A 23,473-nucleotide genomic window follows, 5' to 3' on the forward strand; every position below is an offset into this window, starting at 1 on the left:
ATGCATTTTTTCAATTTCTTCTGGAAATGAATCTCCATATTTTGTGATTACGCAAAGAAATTGTGTAACAAAGAAGTGATATACCAAGGCCCCTATACCCAACAGTTCAGTGGCTTCACTATATGGCATCGGCCGGCACTTCAAATGTATCTACTAGTTATATAGCAGGTGTATATGCAACTTAAGAACGGGACTTCTTATCATTTACCACAGTTAAACAATAATTTTTATTCCATTTACTCGTCTAGCTGATATAAATAGTGTTTATTGCTTGTTCTAAGACGTATTTAATTGTCCTCTTTGTCCTGTATATGTTCTGTTTTGACTTAACCGGGGATTTTCTAGGATATGTACACATAAGAAGTCATATAGTAACAATTTTAATAAAAAAGTAAATGTTCCTTCCCAGAACAAAATATTAGATAATTTTGAGGTAAGACGGAAAAGTGAGACAGTTGGAAAACAAAAATATTTACAATGTAAATTTTTATTTTGGTTTCTAAGCTCATAATTCCTTGATAATGATTTCTTATCATTATTCTGTTAGACACTTGTATACACAATAAGAAATGTGAGAATATCATTAAATGACGTGGGTTTCAATGTCTCCTCCGTAGTAGAAGAAAGAACACTCTCTTGTTATTGGAATTCTTCATATAAAATTACTAATTGATTTCAGGTTTAACACCTACACATTCCAAGGAAAAAAGAACATTTTCGTCACAATGACCGTAATTCTGTTCATTATGTATAGCGTTTCAATTTGTCATAAAACATTAAAAATTCATAAGTGACGCTACATACAAGTGGAAAAAGGGTAAAATTTATTATCTTCTGTACAAAATATCTCGATAAGTGGACTTATTGTCACTTAACCTTTTATTATGAAAATGTAAATTATTATTTTTTTAAATTATATTTTTTACCATTTTCTAGAAATAATTTCTAACTAATTTCAATTGTTATTTTTTAACCTTTCTGTTTTTTGATTACATTTTTATGGTTTGTGAATTAAAAGATAAATTTAAGAACCCTCAAAATACATTTTTATTTTTGAGATTTCGAAAACCTGTCCGAATGTCAAAAAACAGATTTTTATACTTCATTAAGAAGTAAGTCAAAATAACCAAGGCTAATAACTAATATCCCACTTAATGATTAAGCAACTTTCAAGTCTATCTCTATATACAAAATTGAGACCGAATTTTTCGAATATCAATAAAGTTTTGTGCTAACAAATCATAAGGTACATTTTAGCCGAGACACTTTTAAACAGAAAAAACCCTAAAGCTGTTGACAATTATAAAGTCAAATAAGTAAAAATATTCATGACACACAGTTGCAGTTTAAAAGATTCAAAACCTCAATGACATTTTTACTTCTCGTTATGGTTGTCATAATTAGTACATTCTGTTGGAATTTCGAGGTATCTTGAGTGTCAAAATATATCTCTTTTGCGCTGTTATGGAGAAAATTCAAGCAACAAAACTCATTTTATTATAATTATCCTCATAATATCACTGAATCAGCTGCTTATTTCGAAAATTTAAATTGAAAATTCGGAACTGAGTTTAAATTCTTCGAACATTAACGACATTTTGTGCAAATAAGAGTTTCATCTACCTTCTGGCCAAGACACTATTGAATAATCAAACCCAAACTGTCAATGGAAATGATTATTAACCTAATTACGCTTCTGTGTTTAAGAATGGGAAAGTGTCTTGGATAAAAAAAGTGGTATGTTGTACTTACTAAATAATCAGCATTTTCCATAGCTCAATTTCTGTTTATCATTTGAAAATCGCCTAAATATTGAAGATAGTAATCAGGTCCCTTTGATTACGATCGTGAATTTGACTTGTGATTTGAAATGTTGTAGGGTAAGGTGTGGTATTTCTGGACAAGGTGCTTTTCGGAACATAATATGAGTATTTTGGGACACATCAAAAATCTTATAAATATTTGTTTTCTAACTATTTTTAAGTTCTATATGAAATATTAAGCTCTTTACATATCAGATAAGCATTAAACTTCTGAAATTTTATTTAATATAAAGCGTGAAATATCCGAGAATTGTAAGTGTCACATTTCCCTTTTTACAAGACCTTCAGTGTGGTCAATTTTAGAGATGTCAACACAAACAGTGCTTTGTTTTTTTCGATTTAGGGCACTTTAAAAGTCAAATTTAAACAACATTTTTATGAAAGAGTGAAGTTTAGAACTTCTACTTAAAGGTAAATAATCAGGCTCGGTGAAATTTATTTGTATAATAGCGACTTTTGTCTATCCCGAAATACCTAACTGTCCCGAAATATACCACTCTTACTTCTTTACATTTTTTGATATTTTATATAAAAAATTTTGCATTTTTCAACATTTTTCGATAAGAATCATACTCTGGATAGCATAAGGAAAATAAATATTTGTGTCAACAAAGAAAAAAATTATTTGAGAAATCATTAAGCTGTTTGAAACTTAAAAGTGCTAAAAAGTGTCCCGAAACACCACACGTTACCCTATGAATAATTTGCTATAAAATTTTTAAAACTAATTAATGTGACATATGATTAAAGTTAAAAAATGGTTGAGAAGAAGAGTTTTAGACTACAGGTTTGGTCCGGTTCAAGATTTTGAATTTTTAAAGTTTGTTAAGTTTTTGTAATTATGATTTTCCAAAATCTGATGGATCAATTATCCAATCCTTATTAAAAGTTTTGGTAAAATATTCCCGTCTAAGAATTAAAAGTACTTAAGCTACATGGCTTATCATTAAAGCCCAAATAGATTCAGGCTGATTCTCGAGAATAGTAGACTGTAAATTTTAGCAGTAATGGATTAGGTAAAAGAAATTTATGCAAGGGATCTCTAATTGATAATCCGAAACCCTTAACGTATGACATTTTGGGATAAATCTTTACTGTTAAATTTTTAAAGGCTAAATATTCTCGAGGATCAGCCTGAGCCTATGTAGGCCCTTATGCCCTAGACACACTTACGACTTAAGCCGAGAGACGACTTAAGTGAAAAATGATGGAAATGTATTTCGACCATTATTTCTAATATAATTACGCTAAGCCGTCTCTCGGCTAATCCTTATATTAAAAAAAATTAGCCCATAAAATTTTGCAAGTAAGAATCAGCTGAAACGGATAGTCGTTTACAAAAGCTTTTTTGAAAGCAGTGAAAAATTTATCCTAAAAAAGAGTTATAACCTGAACAAAACATATCGTTGTCATTTTTGTTTATATTTACTGCACTATATACTTAAACTTTATCGTGTGATTTTTTTTTTCGGGAAATAAATTTCTTTGAATTCATTGTTTTTCATTTACACAATTTGTATTCTTGTACTCTTTTCGACAATACTAAAGCAATATAAAATGTTTTTATTTATATTGTGCAAAAAAGGTTGTTTTTATTTGTCAACAATTTGTACCAACTCTGTTGAAATAATTCACCTTGAAGAATGGTTTTTTTTCTCTAACTATTTCATCTGAATTAATTTTAATCTCATTTCACAGTGAAGTAATTTTTCTACTGTTTGTTTTTTATTTCAATGAAGTAGCAAAAATCTGAATTACACAAACACAAATTAATTTGTATCCGCGAATTTTCTCAATTTTCACTGTTCTGGGTCTTTTCTGTCTCGGTCTTGAATTCTTCGATTTTTCTTTATGTTTTGCTATTTTGAACTCTAAAATGGGGGTGGAAGTGCATGTAGACGAAAAAAAAGGAGTGAAAAAAAAAATGATGTGACAGAATAAAAACTCGTCTAGCCAGAGACCAATTGGGGGTGGTTGAGGTTATTTCCACCAACTTTCGTATTTTTACAAAAGCTCTACATCTTCCAATGAAATTCATATCAGCAGGTTATCTCATTCCCTGCACCCGCGCACAGTTAAAATGTATTTCAGTGGGTGGATTGGGTTGAAAATTTATTTAGATCAATGTGTGTGAGTGAGTCAGGTTATGGTTTTCGTCCTATGTGGACATAGTCATAGGGATTTTTGGATTTATTTGGAAATACAATGAGTGGGAGCGAGAGGGAAAATTTGGATTTTCCGATACAGACGCAAAATTGATGCTCTGTTTACATTTTCTCATTGCAAATGTGAGAAAATGGGACAGAGAGTGTGGGAATAGAAAGAGATAGAGAGAGTTAGTATCACATTGTCTAGTTGTAGCAATTTTTTTTAAAATGATAAATATATAGTTGTCTCTGTCTAATCAACTCTTTAATTCTCTTTCACACAGTTCTTTGTGTGCAAGTCTGTTAATATTTTTTTTTATTTATTTATATCCTCCTTTTATAGAGACTTGAACTTTTGTTTCTTCTCTTTCTCACCACACTTGGATGGATTTCTATCTCTTTCACACACAAACTGTGTTTTGTTTGTGATTTGCGTTTCTTGGATTGTGTGTTGCAAGATTCTTGGTTCGGAAAAGCACAACCAACAACACTCGAGAGAGTGTCTGGCAGAACAGTCAGTCGTTGATTTTCACAGTGGACAGATCATTTGGGCTGAAGATTTTCCTTTGTACAGAAAATTGTTAGCTTCAATGATACTTTAAAATTTTTGACAAACTTTATTTGGTGCTTTTTGTTTTCTAAATTCATTCAAAACATTCCTCTGCCTGAAGGCTTTTGTCCATTAGAATAACTTGAATTGGTTTTTTAAACTAAACTGTACTTGGTGGTTTTTCTTGTGGAAGAATGAATAAGTGAGCAGAATAACTGTTTATCCAAGAAGCAAATTTGGTTCTTGCACAGCATCCACTGTAGTAAAGGTAAGACAAAAAGCTTCTTGTCGTAACTGCTCTGGATTCTTGCTCAATCTTAAATTTTTCAAAATTTGTCAAATCAAAAGTTGTCTGGGATGATGCCTAAGACTAAGACTAAAGGGGGGGGGTCTAATATTGTTCTGCACGGGAGGGTGATGGGTGCAAGACGCATGAAAGGTGCACAAGACGCTACCGGATTTTATATATATGTACATAGGTATGTCAGATATTGTGGATGCGAGGTGAACGTTTTCATTGTTCTCGTAGGTCGGGATTTTCCGTGTGTCACAGACAAGGATCTTCTTGGTATAGGTTTGTGTGTAGGAGTGAGAAAACTCGAGACAGTCATCCAAAGTACCTCCCAGACTTCTATAGGGATAAAATAGAATTTCCCTTTGTTTCACACTTGGACAAATTTCATGTTACTCTCTTCTTGCTGGGAAATACCATGAAAAATTGTTCTTTTGCACTTCTCTTCTTTTTCTCTGCTGGTGCTTTATTTTGAACTTGCTCTAAAGTATCCGCCATATCGACAAACTCTTTATATAAGCTTATTTTGAAATAGGGGATAGCCAGGGTCTTTGAAACACTACAATATTTCGTAGTGTTTATTTAAGCTTTCTTTTATTTCTTTCCTCAAGGAAACTTTAATATTAAACAGATTATATTAAATATATTGGCCAATATGTCAATAAAATTAATTAATTCATTTTTTTAATGAAATTATCAGTTTACACCACTGAATTCGCACTTATCTAAATATAAAAGAAATTTCAGCTAATGTCTAGCATAGGTGCAAGTACATTGCGACTCCAAGAGTGTCAATGCATCTAGTTCATGTGTTCCTACCACGGGCCCATCAAGTATAATAATAAGTGAAGCTATTTTTCACTTTTCCTTGCAAAAATTTTGCAGCTATTGCACCGCGACAAACAAATTTGCTCGTAGTTCTTGTATAATTTTGGCGAACATAATGAAATGTGTATTTTTAGATAGCTTTTAATGCACGATTTCGAAATATATCAGACTGATAAGTAAATTCTCTTTAGGAAAAAACTTGCCAATAGTCTTCAGTGCCTCTATACAAAAACGTATGGAAAAATGAAATGTCGAGAGGCCCCTGGTTCCTATAGTTTTCTAATGTCATATTTATTCTAGTTTCTATGTAAATAATTTAACAGTAGATTAAAAATTTGACATTTACCTTGACATTTTATTACTGTTTAAAATTTTTATGCATCGATACAATTGAAGTCGTACTGTATGTAAGTCTTTTTCCTGTTTATTTAAATTTTCAGTATACAAGTAACGAATCGACACTATAAGACTAACGGTGCTATCACACTAGGATTTTCACAATTTAATTTTAAATTCAATTGAGCCAATTGAGCATTATAAGATTTCTAGTGTTTACTTGAAAATTCTCACAGCCAGGACACATTTTGCAAGAAATTTGCTCAATTTTAAATAGTGCCGCTAGATTTTTGATTGTGAATGACTCCGGAAAATGTGTGATAGTACTTAAAATGTCTTATAAGTCACTTATCTTTTATGCAAAAGAATCCTTAAAGCCAGAAGAAAGGGTTGTAGGCAAGGGAGCTCATGAAGAGACTCTCATACAGTCTTGTTGAAAATTTGTATGAAGTCATTCCAACTGAGATTTCCTTCACAACAATTTCCTTCGAATTGCTTTGGATGAACTTAGCAAATTACCCCCGATACTGAAGCTTCACTTGCGTACAAGTTTATCACTAAATTACAGTACTTATCCTATTTTTTTGGCCACAAATAATAATTACTTACGAATAAATAAATTTAATAAGAAAAAATTGGTTCAAAAGGATACTTGTTCAATTGCAGTAAAATTGAAATTAATGAGCAATTTTAACATTTTAATTTGCTGAATTCAAATTTAATTGAGCAACTACATTTATATTGTTTTGGTGGATCAAATGTTAGTGTATATCAATAAATAAGCGAAAATCTATCAATACCAAATGATTTTTAGTGCAAAATAACGCATAGGAACAATTCATCTGAAAATTAAATTGAATTTACAAATTGAAAAAATCCTAGTGTGATAGCACGGTAATATTCTATTAAAAAACAATGACTCCCAACTTCCACAAAATATAGGAATATCAACAGAAAGTCAAATGACACTCATTCAGATAAAATATTAAAGTTTAAAAATTTTATTTAATTTTTGGTATGTCGTAGTACACTGAAGACCTCTGTGGATTTTTTAACTCTAAGGAAGAAAATCCTGTGGACCAACCTTTAACAAACAGACTTACAAATGAGATTCAAATGCATACAAAGGAGACCCTTCTTGCTCTGAGCGTCTCAAATTTCTTATTTCAGAGTAGTTTTTAATATTTGCTCATATGAAGTAATAAATTTCGACACCACGTATGTCTCAACTATGCCCGCTTTCCCCTAAAAATGCATAGCTTTGTTGCTGCAGATATTTGCAGCAAAGGCTATGAGGACCAAGAGACAAAGAAGAGTTCTTGCAATACTTTTTTTTTGTTGTCTCGCAGAAGTGAAGACTTTATGTACAATTAACAACGTAAATAAACTTTAGTCATAATTCCTGATAAAACTCTAATTGTTCTTCTCTAACATGCCTTTTCATAATTTGCCGTTTTGTTACAAAATCCATTGTTCTATATTCAGATAGGTTGACAAACAGGAAATGATTGTACGATGGTATAAATTTTGCAAAAAGACTTACAATATGATTTCAAACAATGCAGTATAAGATTTGATTGGTGGTAAATTAAGAAAATCTCTTTTCCTGATACACTTGGTGTATCACATCCCGAGAGTGAATATGTGTTGAATTGCGTTGGGGTAAAGGACCTGTCGAATTGGGCAATGAATCAGTGGCTTGAGAAGCAATATCATGGGAAAAAAATATCGATAAAATATATTTGGTGGAAGAGAGGTTCCCTCAGTCATGATCGTGTCTCAGACATATGATCACTAAAGTGTAAGAGTGAGACACACAAAGTGCATTGACCATTTGAACACCGCAAAAGTCTCACAATGGGTATAGAAGATCACTGCGCAAAATACACAGAGAGAAAATGAGAATTTCTTCTCTTCTCCACGAATACACAAATCCCATGACGACTTTACATTTTCAATTCACGTGCGTCTTAAATCATGGCTCAATTCGCTAAAAGATCGTTATTAGAGCTTGTGTTTAATTTTTCTACATTTGTCTCATTTTCACCTCCAAGAATGCTATATATTTAGGGTGGAGTCATGATTTATGGCCACATCCGCCTGTTTACAGCCGTAGCTTGATTCTCCAAAAATGTCTCAGCTAAAAAGCAAATACGCAGAGCTTTTCGATATTCGGGTGACAGCTGTCAAATACACGAAAGCTGTCAAAATCCCCCCTTCTCGCAAAGGTATTTATATGTGATCTTCGGCCCCAATCAACAGGTGATCGGAGTTCTGTGTAGCTTTCTATTTAGGCAATATGTCGTTTATGTTCGAATCTAGCAGAATTTCGAATTTTAAAGGCCTCTACACACTTGAAGCAATTTCTTTAAAAAATGCCTTTTTAATGAAATTTCCCCTATTCTTGTAAGCAGAAACGTCAGAATTTCTTAAAAAGGCAATTTTTGACAAAAATTACTTCTAGTGTGTAGACACCATAAAAGTTCATGCAAACTTTTACAAAAATCAAGAAGCTGTCAAAGGAGTTATTCAGTGACTATGAAGGGATTTAATAAAAAGACAGGAATAATCTGAGGCTTATTGCTTTGATTCTTATTTTGAGGAAACACTTCTGCCACCACGCGAGCAAAACATGAATTAAAAATGTCAATCCTGTGGCGCTTTGGCTTTTCGAAACCGATCTTCGAATGTCTTTTCTCTTGCGGAAACTCCGAATGCAAGCACGTGTACGATTTAGAGAAAAGCACGTTAAACTTTGAAGATTCAAAATAAATTTCAAATCGTAGTGCGACTTCGATAGAGTAAACGCTTTATAATTTCACAAACCATAAAAATGAAAGTAAAATTAAAGGCTTTTTTCAAACTTTTAATTTTTTTATTATTTCTATTTAATTTTTTAGCAAAAATTTCTGAGAAATTAGGAAATACTTATGAAATGCTTTTACGTAGAATCGGCGCCACTTCGAAAAGCAAGGGATTTAACTGTTGGGACTAAAGGCCTCTATACATTGGGAGCAATTTTTGACAAAGACTGTTTTTTGTAAGGAAATTGCATGCAGTGCTCTAGGTCGAAACGTCAAAATTCTGTCAAAAATGCAATTTTTGTCGAAAATTACTGCCAATGTTTAGAGGTCTTAAGCTTGTGATCCTAGGTGATTTTTGTCATAATATCCAAATGATGAATAAGTAGGGTTGGACTTTTCTTCATTCTTTCGTCTCTGAATGACATTTTCGTGGATTCGTTCTAAGTCCTAACTAATAATGTAGAATTTCTATCACACGTTTCTTTTCTATCACCTTCATTTTGGCTCTGCGATAGGCTCCGTGAGCACATGTTTTGGAGATTTCCCAATACGAACTGTTGCGGTCTCGATCTACATTACAATACCTCATAGGGGAAACTGGGGCACCACTAAACATGAGGACCACCAAACACTGCGATTTTTTAATCGGATATTGGATATCAGAGGATAAGACCGATAGGAATTTATAGGCACTATAGGGATGCTTGTCCACTGAAGGAATGGTCGAGATAGTTTAGAAATAAAAATTAGGGTTTGGTGGTGCCCCAGTTTCCCCTACATCCTTTTTCGGTGTTTTCTGTTTTGTCTTTATTTGGCAAAACGATAAAAGGCACAAAGAAAAAGCTAGGTTATTGAAAATTACTAGGTTATTAAAAATCTAATTGAAATTGAATACTGTTAATTTTGTGCTTCTCCAAAATCATTTTGTAATAAAGATTTCTGCAAAACTTCCATAAATACTTTACTAGCTATAAATCATACTATCACCCTATGTAACAAAATTCTCTGAGATTCTGTCTATGCTCGAATTCATGGAAGCTAAAACAACGGATCTGCTATTATGAAATGTGTAGTATATAATCTCTCAAATTCCCCGTGTGAATGTGGCGCAATTTACAATTTCGTTAATTCTTTCCTGCTATTTGTATGTGTTTTATTATTTCTCGTCTTATTCATCATCTTGCGGTTCTTTGATTTTTTTTAACATTTTTTTTGCACTCATCATGTAAGTCATACAAGAAGTTTTGCAAATAATGAGGTCAGAGGAGTATATTTTTTTTATCTTTTAAAATCCAACGGGTTTTCCTCCATCCTTTAGGTCAATGAATCACGAAATATAACGTCTGCAACAGCAAAAAGACACTTTTTTATCGTGTCGGAAATTCAACGTTTTTAAGTGACAATCAACATAAAAAAATTAGCACATTTTCGAGCTTTACATCAAGGCCGTACAAGCTCAAGTCATGCTATTGTGAACTGTTGTTGTTGATCCTAGGCTTTAGCATTGTCGTTTAAATCATATGGCTAAGACGGTTCTAAAATATAATTACGACTACCTAGAGGTTATCTTAAACTTTGGTGTTTGTAAACTTTTTGGCACTCAAATGTGCTTTTTAATATATACCTTAGTTTTCTATCGGTGCTATCACACTAGGATTTTCACAATTTAAATTTAAATTTAATTGAGCCAACTGAGCACTATAAGATTTCTAGAATTTACTTGAAAATTCTCACAGCCAAGACACATTTTGCAAGAAATTTGCTCAATTTTAAATATTGCCGCTAGATTTTTGATTGTGAATGACTCCGGAAAATGTGTGATAGTACTTAGAATGTCTTATAAGTCACTTATCTGTTATTCAGAAGGATCCCCAAAGCCAGAAGAAAGATTTGTAGGGAAAAGGCTGATAAAGGGACTCTCATACATCTTGTTGAAAATCTGTGTGAAGTCATATAAACAGGAGATTTCTTGGCACAATAATGACTTTGGAGGAACTTAGCAAATTACTCCCGAAACTGAAGCTTCACTCGCGTACAAGTTTATCACTAAATTGCAGTACTTGTCCTATTTTTTGGCCACAAATAATAATTAATTACGAGTAAATAAATTTAATAAGAACAATTTGGTTCAAAAGGATACTTGTTCAATTGCAATAAAATTTAAATTAATGACCAATTTTAACATTATAATTTGCTGAATTAAAATTTAATTGAGCAACCACATTTATGCTATTTTACTCAGGGAAACACATTAACTATCTCCAGCACTTTCGGCTTGGTCTCCAAGCCTTCATCAGTGGTCAAGTCTTGTAATTTTTCTCTGAGACTCGTTCAGGGTTTTGGTCTGGATTACAACAGGACATGAGAGGGAACAGGGGCACTATTCTTACACTGTCTTTTACAATTTTTATGTAATATTTGGCACAATTTTCGGATCTTCTTCTTCGTCTTGGGTCCTGAACGATTCTCAGAGAAAAATTGCAAGACTTGACCACTGATGAAGGCTTGGAGACCAAGCCGAAAGCTCTGGAGATAGTTGATGTGTTTCCATGTGTAATTGTCTCTTCCCGACGACTTCCGGATTTCCCTATTGATTGCAATTAACGTCGGCTTATTTCCACATATGGCTATAAGTCTTAGGTCTGAAGCCGGCCTTACAATAACTTGTGAGCGGTATATACACCTTTTCCGACTTATCATAATATATATATTTTAATTCCTAATGGTGTAGAAATTCTTCCCCACCCCTTATATATTTTTCAGTCTTTAATTTATTAGTGCCGTGGAACATGTAAGAGTATGTTTTATTTTGACAGAAATTTAACACATAAGAAGCAAACAGCTGATAAAATTAAATTAGTGCTTTTAATTTTATGATATTTGCCATGAGAGTTTAATTGCAAATGTATTGTGACATATTTTAAACTCAGTCATTGATAATTCAGTCATTCTTATCAATTTGTCATAGTATTGCTGTAGGCAGGAAATAAAAATCAAAATGATAATGAACGTAGCACTTAACACAAAAATAGCAATTGATAATCAAACACGCGTTTATTATTATTTATTTTTTTTATTGTTGATTTAATAAATTACATTCCTCTCTGAAATATATTTTTTCTAATATCTTGGGAACTTGAGAGAAATGTCAATTGATGAAATGGAAATTATAGCTGGGATTTTTTGAATTAATTGCGTTGAATGGAATGAAAATCGATCTGAAACATGACATTTTTCTTGCGTGTCGATGAATATATGATGTGAACGAGAAAAAAAGGCTGAGGGAATTGTAAAATAATTTCACAGAATTTAGCAAAATTGAATTTTAATGAGAATTCATCGAGTTCTCTTCAAAATTAATCCCATTGAAGTGGCCCAGAAATTGGTGGGTGGGATGTTTGTGGGTATTGTAATTCGGTGAACTTGAAAGCTTCATTAAATCGATTTATGTGACTCGTTGGTTATTTTGTCAGGATGAAATAACAATTGCAAAGAGGAGGTACATGAGATTGGCCAAAGAGTGGTCATCAATTAAAGCAAAAGGTGACACTTTGGACAGGGAAATTTGTGAAAGCTACATAATTTTCAATTGTGGTCAGACTGGAGAGTGTTCGAACTTGACCTTCGTTTTAGATCATTTTGCGTGTCAAAAACCTCGTTGGTGAGAGGCAACGTGCAATTGGTCACAGTTCAAATAGCTATCTACAATTTAACAACCACGTAGAGAACTTATCGATTTTCTATTGTTTTATCCTTTATTTTCATAATTGCTTTTCCCATTTCGAAGACTCTTCATATTGTACTAAGAACTACCTGTTACCGGCTTCTCTTTTGTTTTGCAATTAGGTTGAAAATAGAATACCGCAAAACTTGCGATGAGAAGGTTAATTGGTGCATATATGAAAATTGTTTTGAGGGTATTATAAGTACACTTGAAAAGGAAAAAACCTGAAGGTTTCGCATTGTAAAAATCCAATAAATTATACATATTTTGAGTATTTAGGGGAAAGCGGAGTAATGTGAGTGCTTTCCAGTAGAGTTTCCTGAAGAAAAAAAAATTTGAAGATCGGTTTCGAGAGCTAACACAAAATTTGGCTATTTACAAATGCAGTTTAAAAAATTCGAAGATCGGTTTCGAAAACCAAACACAAGATATTTTTACATCTTATTATTCTTGAAATTAAAGCAACAAGGCTCATTTAATTATAATTCTCCTCATAATCACTAAGCAATACCTTTACCGTTTTCCTGGGGAGACCTGTAGTGAAGTCGGTCGGCAGCCGCAAACAGTTGATTGAAATAAATTTGAATTGAATTGAATTGAATTTAACACCTTAATGTGATACTTTATAAAACTTAACCACCTTGTGCGAAAATTTAGTTTGAAAATTCGAAACTAGGTTTGGATTCTTCGAACATCAAAAACTGCGCAAAAAGAGTTTCATTGCGCCCAAACAGAAGTAGATTTTGATTCTCCAATAGTGTCTTGGATGAAAGATAAATGGAACATCTATTTGCACAAAAAATCGTTGATGTTCGAAGAATTCAAATTCAGTTTAGAATTTTCATACTAAATTTTCGAACAAAGTGGGGAAAATTTAACAAATATCACACTAAAAAGCTGGCAAAAGAGTTACTCAGTGATTATGGAGTGACTAAATACTGGGGCCACTGGGGCAAGAACAGTAAACGTCTTTCTGTTTTTTCCTCACAATAATGTGAAGATCGTCACATTTTGACACTTGAGCACTTCGAAATTCGAACAGGATGTAACTTCCGCCACCTTGCGAAAGTAATAAGAAGTAAGAAAGTCTCTTCTTTGGATCTTTAGATAGATTTTCGATTTTTTCAAGATCTGCTTCTGTAGATAGTATTCGAATACCTGACATTTTGTGCAAGTAGAATGTCATTCACCTTTTACCAGAGACACTTCTGGGGAATCATACTTTAGCTGTGAGAACATGGATCTACGATAATTCAAATAAGTTCGAATATTGTTTACTAAAATATCGCATAATTTTTCGTACATTTGTTGAAACAGGAACTTTGAATAAATACATCCTATAAACAATTACTCAATCTTATTTATTTTTTATTTACGTTTTATCCAAGACCCTATTGTAATTAACCTCTAACTGTAAATTGGAAGATTTCCTGTTCAAATTTCGAAGTACCCAGAGTTTCAATATGTAACGAACGATTTTCTCTTTCTTATTATTTTTTGGTGCGAAACAAAACCAAAAAGATCTAAGAATTAGAAATAATTAGCTAATATTTTTTTCAAATAATTTTCAAAAACTGATTTGAATGTACTTATCGTACTTATCAGTTCAAATGACTATACTTGTGAACTCAAGGACTTTCTTCCGGTTGCTCTTCTCAATATTGATTATAACGACATACAAATTAATAGGTTAAGTCTTAAGAATTAAAATTCTGCCACATCATTCCTATTCAAGTTGCCTTGCACTCCCCTACTCCAAAACTAGTAATCAATTTAGTTTTTTTTTTGCTCGTGCGAACCTTCGATATTCAAGAAAACATAATGATGAACAATTTAATGTCCTTGACTCACATGTTACGTTTGGTCGCCAAACTGTTAAAAATAGATTTCACTGAACATGGTATTTTCTGATAGTAAACTTTTGTTTATAATCATAAATTAAATTTGCAAGAGGAGATAGTATTGATTTTTTTGTATTCTTATACACACATAAAGAATTGTAATCAATAAAAAAAACGGTCAATACTGTCCTAGTATTATAACCGTGAACCATTAAATCATGAAATAGAATAAAATGTTTGCTTTCTCACTTTTTTACAATAAATTGACGAATTTCCTGGCACATAATTAAATAAATATTTCTTCTCTATTTCGCACAAATGCAATAGGTGTGTATATGAAATAAAATCATTGAACCTCATGGACTCCAAACAAGTTATCTTGAAATTTTTGAGTGGCTTGTCGGTTATAAAAATACAATTTCATTTAATTGTTATTTAATGGATAGAAAAAAAATACCTTAGTGATAAAGGAAATATTAAACCAAAAATATATTAGTAGTGCGTATTTCAGGGTTTTCTTCGCAGTTACAAATTTTGTTTAGATATTTCATTAAACTTCCGGGTTACGAAAAGTTTTGTTGAACAAGTCTTACGGCTTAGCTCTATTTTCTTTATACTTTATCAGTGTCAACTCTAATCAAGTTCAGTACCATTTTTTCAGTTCATCGCATTTTGTTTTGCTTTTCAATGAGAGATAGTGGAAAATACAGATTACAGTTTCGTTAACACGTGTTACTTTTAATCAAAAATCAAAATAGTTTATTTTCTTTCTAGTTCCTTAAACAGCTGATTTTTATTTTTTTTTTATTTTCGAATTTATTTTTGTAAACATGATTTCGAAACTGTTGAGTTCTTCAAATTGTTTTGAAAATAAAGATTTATTTATAATTGTCGAAAGTTGTCCAATTTACAGCCAGTCATTAATTATGAAACGTGTCTTGACTAATAGGTAAATATAAAATTTTATTTTTATATAAAATGTCGTTCATTATTGAAAAATTCAATTTGAATTTTGAATTTTCGAACTTAATTTTAAAGTGTTAAATTATTAAAGTGCTCAAGAATCAAGAAATTAAAATCTCTTTAGTCTTTGGGATCGATCTACTGATTTTTTAAACCGTGGCACAAATGTGTACATTTCCTGAATTTTGCAAAAAAAAGAAACAAGATAGCTGAATTTGAAAGATGTGTCCAGGAGGGGAATTCTGTAACACTCTGGCAATGCCATATGACAAATTGGGTTCGAATATTAGGAGAGCTTTTTCGAAAATGCGATTCTGTAGCCGTGATATTGGTATTTCAGCTCACGTGGCATTGTTAGAAGTCACATATTTGAGATTTATGGCAATTCAAATGACAATAAATTTAGTTAAACAAATCAATAAAGACGTACTGTATTTTCATAAAATCATCAAGTAAAGGATTTTCATTAAAAATTCAATGAATTGCATTTTCGACATTTTCGAACTCATATGATATGACAAAGAAAGCTCGAATTGCATTGTCAGGTTTCGAAGTCACGCGTTACAATGCCACGAAAATTACAGAATCCCCTACAGGCGTTCACAGCTGAAGTTTCTCCAAGCGAGAAAACCTTCGAAGATAGGTTTTAAAAGTCATTGAATAGACATTTATGATTCTCGTCTCTTCCGCGTGGCGACTGAAATTTTTCCTGTCCGAAGTTTGAAGTGTCTCGAGTATTATGTCAATTGAACATTAGTCAATCTTCACTTTGACATTTGTGAAAAATTATATAAGGTAACTACCATCATTATACTGCTATCCCATCCTCTCGCTCACTAATAACATTCCCGATTTGAAAGCTCGCTCCGATTGAGTTTTTTTTCTGTACCAATTCGAAAGTATATCAGAGAGAACTTACCTAAAACCCCGTTGGAAGTTTGAACGTTTAAATCGACGAGTTACATGAAAGTGAGCAAGTTCATCAAAAGAATATTTACTTTAATGAAATGCAATTCAAACGTTTTTCCATCCGGAAATTTCACAAAATTACACAAAAATTCACTTTTTGTAGCAAATGTTTACTTTTGTTGACATTATTGACGACAATCAGCGCTAAAGCGGCGAGTACGTGAACTTACACTTCAGGCTTCCTGTAGATTTTCGAATTCGAATAGATTTAGCTTGGCTTGAACTGGCTTTGTCTCTTCGAAAGATTATTACTGATCGGAGCCAATTTCTTTAACCACTGTAATTTTTTTTAACAGCTTTTTAGTGTAGTAATTAATAAATTTTCCATACCTTGTAGGGTCGGAGGAATGTCTGTTCGACAGGGAACCCCTATTGACACTTTTGTCAAAATGTTGAATATTATTTAATGTATCTAGTAAAATATAAGTTGGTTGTGAAGTCGGCGGCAGCCGCAGATGGTTTAAGAGCAAATAAATCTATATCTATCTATCTATCTATATAACGTTTTTTCTGTAATATACATTTTACTATAAACAGACAAGTTCAAATTTTATATCCCAAATGGTACAGAGTAGAGTGTCAATAGGTGCTGACACGAGTTCTTAAAGTGTCAATAGACGTTCCTTTCACTCTATAAAAATTTTGTTTCAAAATTCGAAATTGCGTTTCAAGTATTCGATCACCTGACATTTTGTGCAAGTAGAATGTCATTCACCTTTTACCAGAGACACTTTTGGGGAATCATACTTTATCTGTGAAAACACCAATCTATGATAATTCAAAAAAGTCGAATATTGTTTACTAAAATATTGCATAATTTTTCGTACATTTGTTAAAACAGCAACTTTGAATAAATACATCCTATAAACAATTAGTCAATCTTATTCATTTTTTTTTAATATTTTTTTGTAAAGTATCCCATAATATGTTTTGCAAAATGAAAAATTAAATTTTTAGGTAAACTTTTTTGCATTAAGATTTGTAAATATGTTATGTGAGGTAGAAGAACTGTTTGAAGTTTGAACTAGTTACTCTTTTCTCTGCAATATCAAATTCATATTTACGAATCAAAAATAAATTGTGTGTTACCTATATGTAACTTACTACTATGTTGATACGTCTGTGAAACATACAACACAAAGGGAGATTAAATACGTTCCTGTGTGGAGTATGATAAGAGAAAATGCGCAGATTTTATATTGGCAAACTGTTGAGGCTTGCAGCTGTATATTTATAGTCTTGACAGCTGGATGACAAGATGTTAATTGTGTTTTGTTTTTCATCCACTTATCGATTATCAATTTTCCCCCACTCCCGGTATAAAATTATCTGCTTCTCTCTAGGTTTCCCATTCATTGGCACGTACAAGTAGTGCTACAATTGCTCTATGTCAATATGTGTAATAATTAATATCTGCGTGATGGATTTCCTGGTGTTATCACGATGGAATCAGGTGCTAATATGATATGGGAAAATTATTAACACTGTCCACCCCAATGTGACCTACTTTACTTCCCCTTAAATTTTCTCTTATGTCGCATGATAACCCTTTTGCAAAAAAAAAAATTAAGATCAAGTAGAAAAAAGGCTCTCTTAAAGCTCATTGAGATAATAGCAATATAACATTGGCGGAAATTTCCAAATTAATATTGTTCTACTCATTGAAGCCATATATCATTTATGATTAAGAGAAATCAATAAGTCATTGACATTTCGAGAAATTATACAATTTTGTTTTCTTTTATTTTTAACCCGCATTCCTTTCGTCACTTTTGTAGGTTTCACAGCTGTGACACACGCCTTCAGCCGGCAGAAACGGCATTAAACATCATTCGGAAGTTGTATTGCTAGAAGGAAGTAGCTTGCAATTGTCCAGGGTCCATAGAAAAGGATTCACGTTGTCAAATTAACGAACGACTTCGTAGGACTTCCTACATTTTTCTGGACAATTTCTTCTTTAGGAGGAATATTTTAGTTTTTCGGACTGGACATCGATAGGGAAAGTCAAGTAAGTTTCAGAGAAATCCCAATATAAATTTTTATTTTGCCTTTTAATTTCTTTTCTAAGCCTAATTCATTTTTATTTGAAAATGCTAGTGCATTATTGCAATAGAAAAAAATATCAATTAATGTAATGTTTGAAAGACTTTGCCGTATTCGAAATGATCATTTTCTATTGGTTAACCCTTATAACTTCCAGAAACAAGAAATTGGGTAATGAAAAACTACAACTTTCATCAAAAATCCATTGATAAAAAGAACTGTTTAGCTAATTGGTTGCAAAAAAAGGTAAAATTATTTCAAATTAAATTCTTCGTCAAGCGGTTTTCGATCTTTTTTTTTATGCTGTTCGAAATCAGAGTTTTAGAAATTCGGAGATTGGTTTCTAAAGCCAAAAAGATTAGAAATTTCGAATTTCGATAACTCCGAATGAGCATATGTGATTGCCCGTTCGAATTGTGAAGTGTCTATGGTGTTAAATGCATCAATCTTCATAATACACTCAGTACTTCGTTATTCGGCACTTCTATATCCGGCTGACAGCTGTCAAAACACTGACGGTTGATGAATTCAATTTTTTTTACTAAGCGTGCACTTCTCCTGTATGATTTTAATTTGTTCAACTTTCTTAATAAACAATGCATAATTATTGTAATACAAAATAAAATGTAAATATACCACAAAGAAAATCCTTTTCTTCAAACCAAGCTCAAAATAGAAAAACAGTTGATCAAATTCTAAAACCCTAAATGACATTATGTCCTCTAATCATACGGATATCGAAAGAGCTAAGTACACTGTAAAAACAAATCAAATCAACAAATAGAATTAAAAGAAAAGTCCTGTAATATCTTCTTAATGTGATATTTCATAAATTTTTAAAAGCTTTAGCTTTTGAAAAATTCAAAATTCGGTATGAATTTTTCGAATATTAACGACATTTTGTGTGTAGCGATTTGGCAAAGATACTTGTAGATATCCAAATTCCGGTCATTAATAGCACCGTAAGGTAAATGTCCTAATTCAAAACCATTTCCAGACGCTTTAACTTTGACAGAAGGTTTAACACTTAAAGTTCAATTTTTTTTCTGAGGAGAATTACATAAATTTGCACCTTGACTCTTCTAGAATGTGACTGTTTAGTGAAAATTCTTTAAATATAATTTGAAAACTTCTTACAAGAAAAATACGCGAGCGTAAAATGCTTCTATTGAAAACAAATTAAGCCAAATGGAGACAAGGGAAAGTTTCTAATTGGAGACAAACAGTTTAAGTGAAACCGCGACGAAAGACTTCAAAAACCTTGTTGAGTTACTCCTAAGCGCAGAATTTGTTCTTATTCCTCGTCTTTTCCCGTTTCTTATCTAAAACAATAAGAAAATCGCTCCAAAAGAAATCATATTTCCGGGGTTTCCTATTGAAGCATTTGCAGACACTTAAGAAAAACCCTTTTTGTTCACGAAATAGGTAATTAATTCATTTGAAAACTTCACGTACCGTTAACAATAAAGATTAGCACTTAATTTAATTAAAATTAGCCAGAAATATGACAAAAATGTTAAACAAAGCGAATAAACAACAGTCACCTCATTGTGTTTTTCATTGGAAAACATGGTCGATCTATGAAAAATTCAATGGTGAAAATGTACACTTTTAATTTTTCTGAAAAATTGACAAATTAAAATTTGTGAATATGAATGGATTTTCGCTTTATTTGGACCAAAATTAACTAAATAATGAAACTGAGGTATAGAAAATTTATAAATATAGTAATTTAGTACTGTATTTATCATGAAAACAATGACGTTTCCATTTGGAGTAGCGAAAAATTTCCATTTGAAGAAGGTTTTGAATTAGCTTAATTTACCCTACTTCTTCCAAGTGAAGAATTATGAAAGATTGAATTCAAAAGCCAAATAAGCCATTTTGACTTTGTAATAATTCCGCTATAGGGCCTAAAATTTTCTGTATGAATTTCAAAATGCAGCAAGTGACAATTTTTAGCCTGGTATTTCAAGAATTGCACAAATTTGCTTTAAAAATAATTTATTTCAAATTAATTTTAACCATTCGAACTTTGAAAAAATACTCGACATTTTTTCCAAGTTCAGGCCCTTTTAGTCAAGACACATTTAGGTAAAGAAAATACTGCTCTGAATACGCGGTTGAGCTGAAATAAAATACAATGTTTCTGGTAAAATTCAATAAGTTTTTAAGTACAATAAGCTTCTTTGAGAAGTAAATTGAATTTTTAAGATTTTTTTGTTCGAATCGGAAACTTTTTGACAGTTTATTAAGATGAATTCCGAAAATTAAATTTTCGAGAAGAAAGTGTTCAAAATATCGCGCAAAATTGCTGTCAGTTTCTTCAAAGGTTTTATTCCAAATTCGATAGGCGAAAATCGAACTTCATTCCTTAAGTGTCTGGATTCTCTGAACATCACATCAGCATAAATGCAAAGCATTTTTATATTACCTTGATAGAAGATTTTTTTTTTGAGTTTATTTTGCTACATTCTTGTCCGAAAATATTTGTGGATAATTTGCTATTTTCTTTTTTTTTCTTTTACCTTTTTAGTTACTTCCCTGTTTGCATGAGAAAAGGTCCTTTTCTTTCTGTCTGGTAAATTATTTGTCCATCCTAAAATTAATTGTTAACAAAACAACCTCCAAAAAGGAGGAAGCGGCGTCCACAAACGGCGGACACGCAAACGGTGGGACCACAAATTCAACAAACGGCGCCAACGGTGGCACAATGGTGAAGACGTTCCAAGCATATCTACCACCGACAAACAGAACTTACTCCTGCGTCCACTGCCGGGCCCATTTAGCTAGTCACGATGAGCTGATATCTAAGGTGAGAATTTACCTCTCTCTCTTAATACAACTTGCATTGCCTTCAATATTGAGTTCAAGCACCGCAATGAGTCTCAATTTCTCTCTTTTCAGTCGTTCCAAGGGAGTCAAGGACGAGCCTATTTATTCAATTCCGTGTAAGTTTCATGAATTATTACTCTGTCTTTTTTTTTCATAAACATACATGGGAGACTTACAAAATGCTAAAGAACACGATTTTGATCTTGAATTTAATCTTGTTTGTTAAACATTGTTGGGTTCTTAGTCGATTCTTGTAAGATTTCATTTCTTTGTTCATGTGCCAATGAAGTCTATCAGGGACTAAAAAGTATCTGACAGTGAACTTTTCTATCGTTAAAATACGCAGTTGATTTGAATTTCCGATATACTTTTATCAGGTAAATCTCTAATTACGCGGAGAAAGTCATTATTTCAGATCCATTTCTACCTAGATAACCTTATGATAGCTGAGATTCTTTTTAAATAGTTTCGGAGTGTTTGCAAAATCGATTGCAAGTTGAACTTTGAGGGTATTAAATCGTGACGAAACCAATTAAATTCACTATCGAATTTGCATGCATCCCTAGTTTCAAGGATTAATAAGTTACATGAAAAGGATCAAAGCTATCATAGGCCTATTCGTGCTTTATCTCCAATTTGGCTCTTTCAATTAGTTTAATTGCAGGACAACTTCGTGTGCCTTACAATATTAATAAAGTTAGTTAATTTCGATGAGAAGAATGATCTCGAGTCTTTCTAATTACAGTTGTTTTGTCAATGCGTCTTTGGTGGTTTAAGATTTTAATTAAATTTTAACAATAATATTTAATTAGGTACCACTTAGAAGTTCAAACAGTAAAACCACAATTCGAACTATTAGAAACAAAAAAATAGTAAAACATTATTTTTTATTAGGAGTTTCGTAAGTAGCAGTGCCATGACCAATCTTAATGATTTATTCTGCAAGACTATTGATTTAATTACTTATTATGTCGTTGATTTAAATGTATTTTGAACATTATTAAAGCATTATTGAAAGATCGGTTTTAAGATGTAAAGATGAGACCTGTTTTCTTTTCGAATTTTGGAATGTCACAAGTGTCAGTAGAGACAATTTTTATTTTCTGTCTATAAGAAAATTTTAGCAACATAATACATAATTATTTATACCTCATTAAAATCTCTAAAAGATACAGTAATCTGTCGTATTGTAGTATTTTGTCTAAATAACTCAACGCAGTAATAATCTTTGAGTATATTTTCGAAAAGACAAAGCTAAAACAAGCTTATTCGAAAATAAATCGTCAAGCGCAATTTGAATTTCAAATATTTGCCGTATGATTACTGAAAGTAATTTCTGTTTGAACTTACTATATTTTCGATTTAACAGAATATTTAGGTTTTTACTAAATATAAATATGCATTTTAGAATATTACGATATTTTCTTTTTCCTTCTAGAAGTTATTATTACTAGTTAAATTAAAAATTGAAAACAACACCCTTTTAATATTTTAATTGGCTTAAAATTTCGAACATCAGACGGTTTTTTACATAAATTCTTTTCGATATATCTTGTTTTCTGTAATATTCCTAAATATTTTCAAAACAGAAAAAAGTTTAGAAGGCCCTGTGGGCTATTAGTTTCAGTAAAAACGAATAAATACCGAATGTTCAGTTCTCCTGAGAGACAAGAAAAATTCCTGCCTTTATTTTATATCAGTATGGATTGGTATAGATCAATTTCAGAGGACTTGAGTTCTTTTATCGTTTCTACCCAAAATTTCAAAATCAAAAATCACGAAACAGAAAAGCCCGAACACCAAAATCCCGAAAAACCAAAATTTCGAAAAGAAAATCCCGAATGGGTCTAAATTCCGAATGGATAAAATCCGGAAACGTCAAAATCTCGAAAGCCAAAATTTCGAACGAAAAAATCTCGTAAAAACCAAAGTTCTGAAAGCCAAAATTTCAAAAGTTATGATCTCGAATGGTTAAAATATTGAAAGGATCAATTTATACGGAGCAAAAAAATTGTGGAATTATTTCCTGGAATACAGAAAATTTCCCTTTGCCTTCAGCAAGCGCGGGTGTAATCGCCTGAGATCCCATGGCATTTTTAAAAATTCGGGATTCTGGTTTTCGGCATTTTGATCCATTTGAGATTTTAGGTATTTGGGATTTCGACCTATTTGAGATTTTGGATTTTTGGATATTCACGTTCGAGATTTTTCTATTTACTCTAGTAAAAATGAAAGGTTCACTGTGGCCTTTGGAGTTGGGGATAATATTTGATCTGTTTAAGAATCACTTTTCCTTCAAAATGAACTTTTCGGCGCTC

At 32.0% G+C, this 23,473-nt stretch overlaps 1 protein-coding gene across 3 annotated transcripts in view; it reads left to right on the top strand.

Moving 5' to 3' along the window:
- Positions 1–23,473, top strand: part of LOC129804042 (protein yippee-like) — a 58,838-nt gene that overhangs the window by 27,500 nt on the left and 7,865 nt on the right. For 2 of the 3 annotated variants that reach the window (XM_055851052.1, XM_055851051.1), the window contains 3 exons: positions 18,056–18,285; positions 20,857–21,135; positions 21,228–21,271. In XM_055851052.1, coding sequence (XP_055707027.1) covers positions 21,034–21,135; positions 21,228–21,271 — 146 coding nt within the window. In that variant the 5' untranslated portion in view covers positions 18,056–18,285; positions 20,857–21,033. Of the gene's footprint in view, positions 1–4,414; positions 4,789–18,055; positions 18,286–20,856; positions 21,136–21,227; positions 21,272–23,473 lie in introns of those variants that run through there. The other variant, XM_055851050.1, reaches the window with a different exon arrangement.

Source organism: Phlebotomus papatasi, chromosome 2 (assembly GCF_024763615.1).
Source record: "Phlebotomus papatasi isolate M1 chromosome 2, Ppap_2.1, whole genome shotgun sequence".
Lineage (NCBI taxonomy): Eukaryota > Metazoa > Arthropoda > Insecta > Diptera > Psychodidae > Phlebotomus > Phlebotomus papatasi.